Below are 12474 nucleotides of genomic sequence, written 5' to 3' on the forward strand. Positions count from 1 at the left end.
TCTACTCAAGTTCTTTATGCAGACACAATGGCGTAGTCGTGCGGAGGCCGCTACCTCAGGTCTGAGCCGAGGGCAGGGAGATGTTTTGCATTGCAGATAAGGTTTATATTTACCGATACAGCAACCGCAACAAAAATAATCCCTTCCAAGCTTGGGCCATGCAGACAGAATCAGTTGCTTGTTATTACATCATGCTAACGCAGCCTTTCCATCAAGCCTTAAACGTTACTATTACGGTGTATGCTAACGGCAGACTGTGCTTTATCCCTTCATTTCTGAGATGCACACAGCCTGTGGGCTGTAGCAGCAGCAGGATTCGGGTAAACACACACAAGGCACACCATCAAATATATGTGCTAATTGTTTTAGTACGGGGCTATTCAAGTCACGGTCCTCAAGGTCTGAGCACTGATGATTTTTCAGCCTTTCCTTAATCGTGAGCCGGGTGTAACATCTCTGTGGCGAATCAGTAATTATTAAACTAACTACCTGGGAGAACGGAAAACAAGGCCTGGATTTGGAATCGACCGCCCGATTTGAAAAGTTGTGTTTTCGTATATTTTTATATATATATCCATCCATCAATCCATCCATTTTTTAACTGCCTATCTTGGTCAGGGTGAAAGGGCCACTGAAATGAAAGATGGAAGCCTCGTGTAGGGATTCCCAATGCTTGGTCTGTGGAGCAATACCAGTCTGAGGACAGTAATCCACTGGGTCACGGAGTGCTGGGTGTTTTGGGGAGGGGTTGGTTAATTTCCAAAAATAAACGATAAATGTTTCAATTTCTCAGACCCCTTTGCGTGATCTATTCACATCTGAAAAAATGGAAATGATCTCCAGACACACAGCTGTTAACTGGTCTGCAAACATCAAAAGGTTGGGGACCCCTAGCCTAGAGCCCCAGGGCAGATTACAACCTGGAAGGGATTGTTTCAGTATATAGATTTTTAATAGAATATTGCTATATTTTTTAACCTAAAAGTGATGTAGAGAGTACAAATGATGCATGATGATGTGTACTGTCTTTGCACTGTATCTGGTATGTATCTATGCATTTGCTGCTGTTTGCAAGAGTATTTCTCTCTGTTATCAATAAATTATTTCTCATCTTATACTCTGTGTTGCTCTTTATTAAGTCAGGTGTCGAGCCAAACTTGATCCGTCCATCCATGTTCTTTTCGCTGAATCTCCATATGCTTCACATAATACTTGGAGCGTCATCTGACATTTCCATCATAAACTCCCATTCCAGAGGCACCTGAGGGAAAAAAAAGTACAACAAGAGGAAGCGGAGGCTGACAGGATTTCAATAACAAGGATTTGGATCCATATATCTATATGTCAGCTTCCATATTTTGTTTTTTAATCTTCAAGATTCTCTCCCAAAGATCATGTCTGGCATTCAGCTGACTACACGGACTCCCAGGAAGCCGATGACAGTTAGCATGTGTTCCTGCAATTCAAAATCCTGTCGCTCTGCTGTGGTTTCATGCTGCGAGTCACACCGAGCGCTAAGTGGCACAGCTCCCACAGCTAGCGACAAATGACTGGCTCACAGGCACCTGACAGGTCGTCAAAGCTGCGGTATATGACTTGCAGTAAGGATGCACCCTGAACAATTTTAAAACCTACCTCCACCTGCGGGCTAGTTGCCAGAACAGCTCTAGAGCGCCCTGATCAGGATTAGTAAATATAAATGTCTAACCTCTAGCTTAAGTAGTTTTCAATTTAAAGCAGAAGAAGAACTATTTATTTCAATTTTGCCTGACTTTTACTATATGGTTCTTCAAAATCTTTGGATTTTTTTTGATAAGGTTGATATAAATGTAAAACTTAAATGCAGACCCTACTCTGTCCCATCTTAGATCCTACCATAAAATGTAAGAAGTATTTTGTACAAAAAATGTCAATTATTAAATTTGAAGGTTTGCATGTACACGCTCAAATACTCGTGTCAGTCTGCCACTGTACGTGTGTTTGAGTGTGCGTACATGCATACACGCCATAGGTGTGAACTTCTCTGTCTGTCTTGTGTGTCTGTAAGTCACTAAATCGCACGGGGATTCCAGTCCCGGCACGTGTCAGGCCCTGTAGGCCCTGCGGCAGGACCAGAGCATGGAGCAGCTGAGCTCCGGAATGTTCTCAGACAAGTCTCAACAGCTCTGCTGGGGAGGGGAGGCACGCTCTGAGAAAAAAAAAACAGCACTGCCCTGTCCTGCCGTCTACATCGTCATACCAACCAGCACTCTGGGAAAAACACATTATGCAACCATACGTCCGGACCACATTCCTCCACAGGGTAGACGTATCTAAACCAATTTTCTGCTTTGTGTTTTCTTCATTTACATTCGCCAGCCGTTCTTTTGAATTCTGGGCTGCTGCAGGAGGTACTTGGAAGGTCACTATATTTTTTTTAAACCCTTATTATAACTTACATAATTCCTAGGAAAAGCCTTCAACTGTAGTAGCGTGCAATCACCTATTTTGGATTCTTCGAATATCTTCTCTGGGGTCACAAGAAAAGATACAGAGACTCAGTGTTTCAAAATTCCAAGCCTGCTTCAGGGCAAGCCGTCTGCCTATTTCGTTAACACTCTTTTAATGTTTTACCATTTTCTTCTTCCGGCTCTAATTATGTTTTTACAAATTGGGAACAGCACACAAACAAATAAATCCAGAATCTCCAGCTGGCAGAGATGCAAAATAGTTCAATAGCACCAAGACTGCAAACTGGGAAATAAATATCTGCTCTTCCCAAGTACCTGTGCAGTATTGTAATCTTGCCGAATAACGAAAAGAGCTGACCATCAGGGTTGCACGATTAATTCTCTTGCCGCCGGGCATCACTTTCTCTCGGGCTGTGCGTGTGTCTGTAGCCTCTGACCAAGCCAGACGCCGTGCACAGTGGGATTACACGCAAGCTGGGGCTTCTGGGCGTATTGGCAGAAGTGGTGGCCATAAAGTTCGTCTGCTGGGACGCGTCTTCATAAATAAAGAGCCGTCTCGCCGTTTCTGCCAGAGCTCAGGCGAGGTTGAACGTGTGCTGTTTTTTTAAGGGGATGAACGGCGCAGGGACACCTGAGGGAGAGCGTCAAAGCGGTCACTGCTACGACTGTCAGCTCTGGATGCACTGGACCTAACAAGTTCCTTCTGTCCCTATTCTATTATGCAGCCATTTTGTAATCTGTTAAACAGATCATATTTTTTCCCTAAAGTGATGTACAATCCTAGTTTTTCTATGTTTTCCCAAACATTTCAACGAAGTATTAAAGTAACTTGTTCAGAAGTGCAACGGTACAACGGCACGGCCGTTCATCAGTTTGCAAGCGATAGAATTAGGAAGAAAGGAACCACAGAGGCATCTCTAAGCACCACAAACAGAGCACAAAGGGTATAAGATACAGGCAGCCAAGGACTTGCATCAGTATATTTTAATATGGCAAATTAGCAATTAAGCCCACAATGTCACACTTGAATATAGCGAGATGAGGTGTAGTTCTGGTGCTAGGTCTGGGATTATATACACACACAGGGGGGGTGGAGTTCCCATTTAGGGAGACTCCGGGTGGGGCCAACTCTCAGCTGCGGGGGTTTATAAAATGACATGTGTTGCTTTCTTAAGCCCGAGAATTACTACAGAGGAACATATTCAAAACAGCTATCCCCGCGTAAACCAGACCCACCTTGCAATTTTGTCAGATATAGACACATAAGTTACATTAATGCCAGACTCAATCTGTTTTTTTTTTTTTTTGATTATTATTATTTGTGCATCATCTTAACCTGGTCCTTCAAGAGCAAAAAAAAAAGAGTCCCACTGACCTCTGGTTGCAATAACAAACCGCAAACGGCAGTACATGTCCATCAAAGGTTATGAGAAACCCGGATGCAACAGACACAATGAACGAATAGATCAAAGGAGACCAAAATTAAAGAAAATCGTTTACAACATACTGGGGGAGTCAGGCACATTTGCATAAGCACATCAGCACTGCCAGAAAAGAAGATTAAGGATCCGGAGCCTCGTATCTTTTTCATTGGACTCAGAGTTAATGCAAAATAAAGGCATCTGTTCCCTTTGGACAACAGAACTAAATGCTGACTGTGAAGAGGCCTGCCTTTGTTCAGAGTAAATATCTGACAGTCAGTAATCCAGTAGTCTGCTAGCCTGAGTTTGTGTACTAAAGCCTCAATGGTACTTACACTGGCATATGTGAAGAGAACAAAGGAATTTTCTGGGAAAGGCATCATCTCTAGCATATAAATCTAATAATGGTAATTTTACAGTAAGACTGACAGAAATTATATTATCGGGATGGCAGCAGTACTAAGTTCGCAGTTTAATGGTGTGATTGGTATTCTTAAATGTTAAGGGATTAAAAACTTTAATACAATATTAAACATGTCAATAAGTAAATTAACATGATAGCATCATCAAACCATACTGACACGCACTGCTTAGTTTGTCGGCCGTCATTATAAGTAGGTTTATAAATACAGATATTCTGGAGAAATACAACGTAATTTGAATTATTTGTTAAATTTACTATTATATCACTACTACATTTCAAAGAGTAACGATTGCTGTTCAGTTCTTTACGGCGATGAAGGCCAGTAATATTTATAAATGGAAAGGTAGCAAATAACCGCCTCACGCAATGGTTAATGAGCTGTAATATCTTTTTTTAACATGACACTTATCCTGAATCTCTTCCCGTTTTAAAAATGCAGCTCACCTTCATAACACACCCTTTTGCTGGGACCATATTTCTGTGATATGGGGATCCCGGCTGCTTCCTGTCAGGAAAACAATGGGAGCCGCGCTTACACGGAGCAGCAAACCAAGAAGCATAAATCATGAGCGCTACCGTGTGGAGGAAAGGAATAAGCGACGTGCAAGTGAATGTTTGCAGAAGAAAAAAAGCTTACAGTTTCTGAAGCAGCTGAAATATTTTAGGATGCTGTATATATTAAAATGTTTTACACCAGAACTGTATCATTCAACTTGGTAAGTAGCCCGAATTGTTTCAGCATGTTATGTGTCATGTTATAATATATCTGAATGTCTCCCAAGTAATTATATAAAAAAGAATGATCTTTAAAATATTGCAAATTTTTTCACATAAAACTTACTCAAGACCGAATATCAGGAAGTTTTTGCTCAGCTTCTACACCTTTCATTGCGTTCCTGTCAGGTGACAAAAGTAGCAACCGCATTAGAAATACCGTTCTCCTGGAGTGACGGCTGGACCATCCAATCGGATTGCTGGAGATCTCAGAGAGGCGGGATCTCCTCGGTAATCCAGCCTGTAATGTGTAACGCCTGCTGGACACTGAATTGGGGCGAAGGAAGGAGCAGCTGGGAGGTTCCTTATGGAGCGCTTTGCCCTTTGCACTTGCGTGAAAAGCCTACACTATTAATATTCGAGTGAGCATCAAAAAAGGACTACTTGCATTACCATGTTGCATATAGTACTTACATGTGAATCGATCTATTTCTGACATATCCACATAGCGTTCTTTTGCTCCCGTATTGCTGACAACGCAGTTGTGGTCAATATATAAACCCATATGCTTAACTTAGAGAAAACCTTCGATCTTCAGAAAGATGTGTTTTCGCATATTTTGAGAAACGACAACTCAACGGGAAAGGTGAAAGGCAAGTACTTAAGTCAATACTTATTTCAAAAGTAAAAGTTTTACTTTCGCCTTCGATTTGCTAATTAGGCAGCATAACATTATGTAAATTACATCGGGAATATAGTTTGGAATACGCACTTAGAGATTTTAACCGTCACAAGTGAATTGTGGCTGCATCCTGACCTTTACGTAGTACGCAGGTAGTGAATTGATTTGGACCTGTGATTTAATGTTTCGACTCTCCTTACGTAGCAGAAACAAATGGGAGAATTCACAACGTTGAGAGAGATGGGGGCATCCTATATTCCTGGAAAGTATGTCAACATTTCCCAGTCCATTTAAAACTGTTCTTTGACTTTCATTATCACAAACTTCTTTCTTGAGTTGTACACTTTTCCTAACAGGAAACGCCTGGGACGACTAGAATAGGGAAATATGATCTCAACACGAAGGTGCATAAGGTATGGGATGAAGGACTATAGGTGTTTTTCCCATGAGGACCCGGAGCATGAGAGTAAAACACTTTTTTTGTCTCTTGTCAGCTTCTCTATGTTTTTGATGAGGATGTGTTGGTCAGTAGCTGCTCACTCAACAAGGAGGAGACTCTACTGGGTAGGCACCTTCTCTGGGGATGAACAGTTTCCTTCGGGCTAGTAAAATTATTCTGATTCTGAGTCAGCTGTACCTGGATCTGTCTAGCCCTGTTTGGTTTTATTTCAAGATGATTCTTATTGCCTACCAGCCGAGAGTGTTGTCATTTTCTGTTTTATAAGTAGACATGCTGGGAGGTATAACAGTAATCTATGTTTTTTTTTTTTTTTTTTTTTACAGCCGTCAGTCTGTCACAGAGGTCAAAGAAGGAGGGTCACTTGAGACCTGGTACGTACTGTCATCCTGTTACTCTGGCGATGCCGTAAATACTGCAGTGTGGCACACAGTGGAACTTCATATCTTTGAAGTAGTGCAGCCAAGGCGATCAGATCTGTGTCGATTACTTATAAACCTGAATGCCCCCCCCCCCCCCCATTCTTCTGTTTTTCAGTGCCAAAGTTTCTCACACTGCTCATTGAGATACAGCCGATAAACAACACCAAGGTTTTGAAGGCTGTCGACTGCACTGTCAGAGTGCAGGTACTGGAATTTGTGGCATAAATCCCAGCAAAATGAAAGCCATTTTGTGTCATGCACGCTTGTTGATCACTTGACACAAGATATGTCAGTTGATGTTTATAACCCAGCTTGTAAAATTTGAATTATCACATCTGTAATGCACTGTCTCAGAGTGTGAATATGACTTGTGTGTTTAACATTTACCTCATAGACTAATTAGCCGTCATAATGTATCAGTGTGCTTTCAATACTTTAGAAATGATTTTTAAAAATATTTCTGCATCAAGTTTCTGTATCCTGAGCCTGGGAAGAGATTAGTGACTGAAAGCCACCTGTTGCTGATAGTAGAAGATGGATGTAAGTGACATTGTTGCTGTGGTTTCTTGTCACTTGCAAATATTTCATTGTAATACCTACATACTCCAGCCCATTAATGCAGAGCTTCTGGGCAAATAGCATATAAGACATCTCTGTTGGTTATAAAGATGCTTATGCTTGCACGGTTCCTCTTCTCCCATCTTCCAGATGTTGAGCAGTTCCATATCCCCCTGACAAAACTAGAGGGCTATAGAGTGGTAAGTTCAAATTTTGGAAATATTCCATGTTGGAAACTTTCCATTGGAATTAACAGGAATATACGGGAATTGATGGGAAAATTCCCAGAATTTTGCAACCCTACCTGATTTGTGTTGAGATTGTTAATTTCCTGTGAAATTTTGATGATCCCATAGATATGTCCTGTTTCAGGTGATTCTGAACCCAGAACGTCTGGCAAAAGATAGGATTGCAGAGGAACTCTTTTGGGTGCAGTGGGATGGAGAGACACAAAGACTATTTTACATCACCTCCAGGGTATACAAATCCATACACACTAAAGGCTGGTTCATACTTCTCTGCATGTGTACTAATGAATGTGTCCGCTTGAATGCTTATCAGAATCAGAATCAGAATTATGACACGTTTGATGTCATTGTGTGCTTCCACGGACAAGCGCTTGATGCGCTCCAATTTCTGTCCACGCAGCGGTGTATGCGCACCTCTGGGCACACTGTGCATGATCGATTAACTAGCGTCCACTTTAAATACCAACATGGATGCTTTCCATGAGCGTTGGGGTAGTTTGAAGACCCTACAGACTACTTAAAAGGCAATAAAACTTACATACATGTAAATGCGTGTGCATAATTGTCTTGAATTGAAAATCTCACGCCAGCCAGCTGACCAAATTTGGCAACCCTGTGAGCTAGCTCTCTGAATTTGTAAATCATAGAGAAACGGACACAAACCTCATTGCTGTGGTATGTGTGCAGGGAATATCAAAATAATAATTCATATTATTATTATTTTATTATTATTATTATTATTATTAATTAAAATATAAATACAACATGTTGTGTGTATGTGCGAAGTATGCGACTTGACTGGAGAACTATGAACGTTTCCCTGTACGCATACGCAGAGTGAATACGCGAGCGTTGCGTTTGTGCGGAGAAGCATGAACCAACCATTTTAGTGCTCAGATCAGCGCTGACCTTTAAAAAGCAGAGACGTTCATTGTTCTTTTTGTACAGTTTCTGGTTCCTCCTAATTCATAATGTTTGTTCCCTTTTTTTGTTGATGTTGCATTATTATTTTTATCCTTTATTATTATTTTTTTATCTTTTTTTTTTTTTTACTCAGGAAAGGCCCATAGTAAAATGTCTGCAGTTTTACCCTGACTGCAATTGTGAAACTGTGGTGAGTCTTGCCTATTTTGCTTCTACAAAAAATTTCAAACTCTTTTTGTTGTTGGCATTCATGCAAAATTTTGGTTTATGTTTTATTAAGTTTGAGATCCCCGTGGACTTGGCTACCAATCCCTTCATGTCTACGAGGTAAATTCAGTTGGATGGTCATCTAGCTACTGGTAATGTTGCTCAACAAATGTTCATTTGCTTTATGAAATATTATGGAGGAAAACATAAAGGTGCGATCTGAAGAAGCAGATTCCTTTGCTGAAAATTAATGTAGTCATAAAGAAATGTATGTTGGATACATAAGTGTAAGTTACTATAGAGACTCTTCTGCATTTTGATTTCGTGGCTTTTGACTTTGTGTGTGAATTTATGTTCAGGTCTTGTGACTTTTCTGAGATTGTAGCCTGTATCTGACTTCTAGGTTTGTTAACTTGGGCTGTGACTATTACAAAGATGACAAAGTGGAAAATGAGGGGTTGAACTTGGTCATGCTCACGAGTAAAACAGGTTAGTGCTGTCCCTGCTCTTCTTTGGAAGAGGCGCTGTCAGCTGTTGCATGTTAATTTGAACGCAGTTTCACTGTTTTTGTTTTACTTTCACATCCTTCACACACTCACTGAACCTGGCTCATGAACCTTCCAGAAAGTAAGTGTTAATGCTAAATGGCCACTCATGTGGCTTAGCACAATCAAAGTGATGAGCAGATAGAAATCACAACAAGCTGTTTCTGCCGTGATCATTCACTGACGAATTCTGATTCCAGAATCCAAGCATTTTCACTCTCGCTCTAATTCATATGATTGCTTTTTAGCAGAGTTGGTGCACCTCTTTAGGTGGGGACTGGGTGAGGGTTGGCTGCATAGAAACTCCATTCTGAAAATGCATAGTAAATCTTTAGTAACTTAGTGACAGGCGGGGCATTACTTGATTGAATATTCCAGATATTGATTTTATAAAATGCTGGAATAAGAGATGCGCTATCAATATTCAGTCATCTTGTGATTTCCTTCTGGGGGGGAGGTTCCAGAAACGTCACATTTTTACAATGCCATGAATTTAATCCTGCCTTTAACCCCTCCCACAGGGAGCATGTGCATGTGCTACAGTCAGCATCTCTGTGCTAACGAGGACATTACGTACACGATCGCATTTGTGCACAGAGGTACGTAACAAGGGCATTATGTTCATGATCATGTTTGTGCACAGAGATACATAACGAGGACATTACATACACAATCGTGTTTGTGCACAGAGGTACGTAACGAGGACATTACATATATGATCGCGTTTGTGCACAGAGGTACGTAACGAGGACATTATGTACATGATCGTGTTTGTGCACAGAGGTACGTAACAAGGACATTATGTACATGATCGTGTTTGTGCACAGAGATACATAACGAGGACATTACATACACAATCGTGTTTGTGCACAGAGGTACGTAACGAGGACATTACATATATGATCGCGTTTGTGCACAGAGGTACGTAACGAGGACATTATGTACATGATCGTGTTTGTGCACAGAGGTACGTAACGAGGACATTATGTACGCGATCGTGTTTGTGCACAGAGATACGTAACGAGGACATTTCATACACGATCGTGTTTGTGCACAGAGGTACGTAACGAGGACATTACATATATGATCACGTTTGTGCACAGAGGTACGTAACAAGGACATTATGTACATGATCGTGTTTGTGCACAGAGGTACGTAACGAGGACATTACGTACACGATAGCGTTTGTACACAGAGGTTCGTAATGAGGACATTACGTACATGATCATGTTTGTGCACAGAGGTCCATGGTGTCTGCAGCTCAGTGGTAGCTTAGTCCATTTCTCTCATTAGGTGATAATTTAACGCATCTGCCTTGCATGCGAAGATGAGGTTTTTGTGACTGGCATCATCCAGTACCTGTGGTATTAGTGATGGTGCATATTATGATTGTATATGTGCCTTAAACCTATTTCCTGTCTTGGTTATTGTGAAATGGACAACCTATTGGGATATTGGCATCTCCAGAGCTAGGTTTGGTTGGTGTCTGATACCATCATATCATTCATATGTCCAAACATTATACCCCTGCAATATTTTGGAGACATTTGCAAAAGCAACGCTATTCCGGTATTTTGAAATCTTGCCTAAAAAATTGCCAGAGGGGAGGGGGATCACCCATTTCATATGTCCAAAATACCATGATATGTCGTAGTACCATAATAAACCCAAGCATATCCACAGCCTTGTAAGTCATACTGAATCAGTGTGTATAGAAACGTGTGTGTACTAGGTCAGGGGATGCAATGGTATACACAAGTGTGCTATGTGAGCTAGCACTCCTCTTCTTATAGGCTACAGTAGGACCTACACTGTGGCCCGAGAAGAAGGCTTTACCTTCAACTCCAGAATACTCTTCTTTCAACTGGGTAAGTAGGCTTTGGTTCCCAGGCTCTGGTCCCCAATCCTGGTTCCCAGGCTCAGGTCTCCAGGCTCTTGTCCCCAGCACTCTTACAGTTCAGCGTGGTCAGTAAAAGCACTTATTCCTTGACTGTAGTCTGACTGACTGATTGCAGACCCATGTTTCTCCCAGGATACTACATTGTGGTGTACTTGGCTGATTGCTTCCTGCACCTGATCAATGCCAGGCAGCAAGACCTACCATGCTACAGCCTCTTCCTCTCAGGTGGGGCCAAGTCATTTGTTATCCATTTCAAGGTGCATGTTTCCTTGTCTTTGTTCCATACAGAATGAGGTTGTACATCATTAATGGAGAGGATGCATATAAAGCTTAATCGTGTCTCCGTAGGTACTTAAGGGTATACCCACACTTGGCCCGGTTGCTTTGTACCGTACCCAAGCACAACTGTCCCTCCTCCCCACGCCCCTGCATTGCACTTAAAGTTCTGGGCTCAAGCATAGTTTTATCACCACTGTGCAACATTTCCTGTTTATTTTGTGACATATTTGGGTACAATGACACATGGCCCTCAAAGATTTATCGAATATGCAATGCAACAATTTGCATCCAGTTGTGCTGCATATTTAAGGATAGTCTCGTATTTTTCCAGATATCAGAATTTTTTTGTTGCATCCAGTTGTTCCTGGGTGCTCTCATCAGCCTACATTTCCAATAAATATTGTCCTCTGCCATAGACCAAAGTGATCCCTTTACCGCAGTGTTTGTTAATTTGTGCCTACCCAATCTGTACAGCCTACCCGATCTGTACAGCCTACCCGATCTGTACAGCCTACCGGATCTGTACTGCCTACCCGATCTGTACAGCCTACCTGATCCATTCCTTCCAGGTGTATAGTGTACATGCATGTGCCAGTCGCATCACTGATGTCATGTCTGTGTTTGGACATGGTTAGCAATCAAATGGTAAATGGACTGCATTTATATAGCACTTTTCTGCTCCTATGAGTACTCAAAGTGCTTTACAATTCATGCCTCACATCCACACACCCATCCATACACCGGTGGCGGAGGCTGCCATAAAAGGCGCCGACCTGCACACCGGGAGCAATTTGGGGTTCAGTGTCTTGCTCAAGGACACTTTGAGGGGGTCAGGAGGAACCAGGGCTCGAACCTGCAACTCTCTGGTTGCCGAACGATAGCACTACCTCCTGCGCCACTGGATGCATACCATGCCCGAGTCCAACTGAACTGTGCCCAGGCCCACCTCTTCAAGCAGATGTTCCATGCATGGTACAGATAACCTCGTATCAGTACACCCTCAAGAGGCTCAAGAGGTGTTGGATGAGCTGGCTTTTGCTCAACCCCACTTTTTACTTACTGTTATTATATGAATTTTGTCACCTCACTTGACATTCCAGGTCAGTTAGGTGCAAATTAAGTGTCTGTTGAGTTTAATGAAATCTGTCCCTCAAGGACTGGACTCTGACCAGAGGAATTTGGGTGATAATACCATTTGTTCCCTGGTCTGGTGTATTCTTGATGTTTATAGAGCATATGGCTG

General features: G+C 41.8%; 1 protein-coding gene and 1 long non-coding RNA gene across 3 annotated transcripts in view; one reads left to right on the forward strand and one right to left on the reverse strand.

The window, feature by feature from the left end:
- LOC140588246 (uncharacterized) lies at positions 1-5841 on the reverse strand. Its single transcript, XR_011989603.1, has 4 exons — positions 5782-5841; positions 5137-5191; positions 4740-4800; positions 1-1261 (listed from the first exon to the last, which is right to left on the reverse strand). It is a non-coding gene; the product is annotated as an uncharacterized lncRNA (long non-coding RNA).
- The window catches only part of gsap (gamma-secretase activating protein), a 14397-nt gene continuing 7247 nt past the window's right edge, over positions 5325-12474 (forward strand). The window contains exons 1-15 of one of the 2 annotated variants that reach the window (XM_023810496.2): positions 5325-5662; positions 5896-5957; positions 6048-6104; positions 6186-6255; positions 6475-6522; positions 6686-6774; positions 7041-7110; positions 7279-7328; positions 7501-7605; positions 8434-8490; positions 8581-8627; positions 8911-8996; positions 9574-9651; positions 10846-10920; positions 11085-11177. In XM_023810496.2, the coding sequence (XP_023666264.2) occupies positions 5575-5662; positions 5896-5957; positions 6048-6104; positions 6186-6255; positions 6475-6522; positions 6686-6774; positions 7041-7110; positions 7279-7328; positions 7501-7605; positions 8434-8490; positions 8581-8627; positions 8911-8996; positions 9574-9651; positions 10846-10920; positions 11085-11177 (1075 nt within the window). In that variant the 5' untranslated portion in view covers positions 5325-5574. The remainder of the gene's footprint in view (positions 5663-5895; positions 5958-6047; positions 6105-6185; positions 6256-6474; positions 6523-6685; positions 6775-7040; positions 7111-7278; positions 7329-7500; positions 7606-8433; positions 8491-8580; positions 8628-8910; positions 8997-9573; positions 9652-10845; positions 10921-11084; positions 11178-12474) is intronic. The other variant, XM_072710134.1, reaches the window with a different exon arrangement.

This window comes from Paramormyrops kingsleyae, chromosome 3 (assembly GCF_048594095.1).
Source record: "Paramormyrops kingsleyae isolate MSU_618 chromosome 3, PKINGS_0.4, whole genome shotgun sequence".
In the NCBI taxonomy this organism is placed as follows: Eukaryota; Metazoa; Chordata; class Actinopteri; order Osteoglossiformes; family Mormyridae; genus Paramormyrops; species Paramormyrops kingsleyae.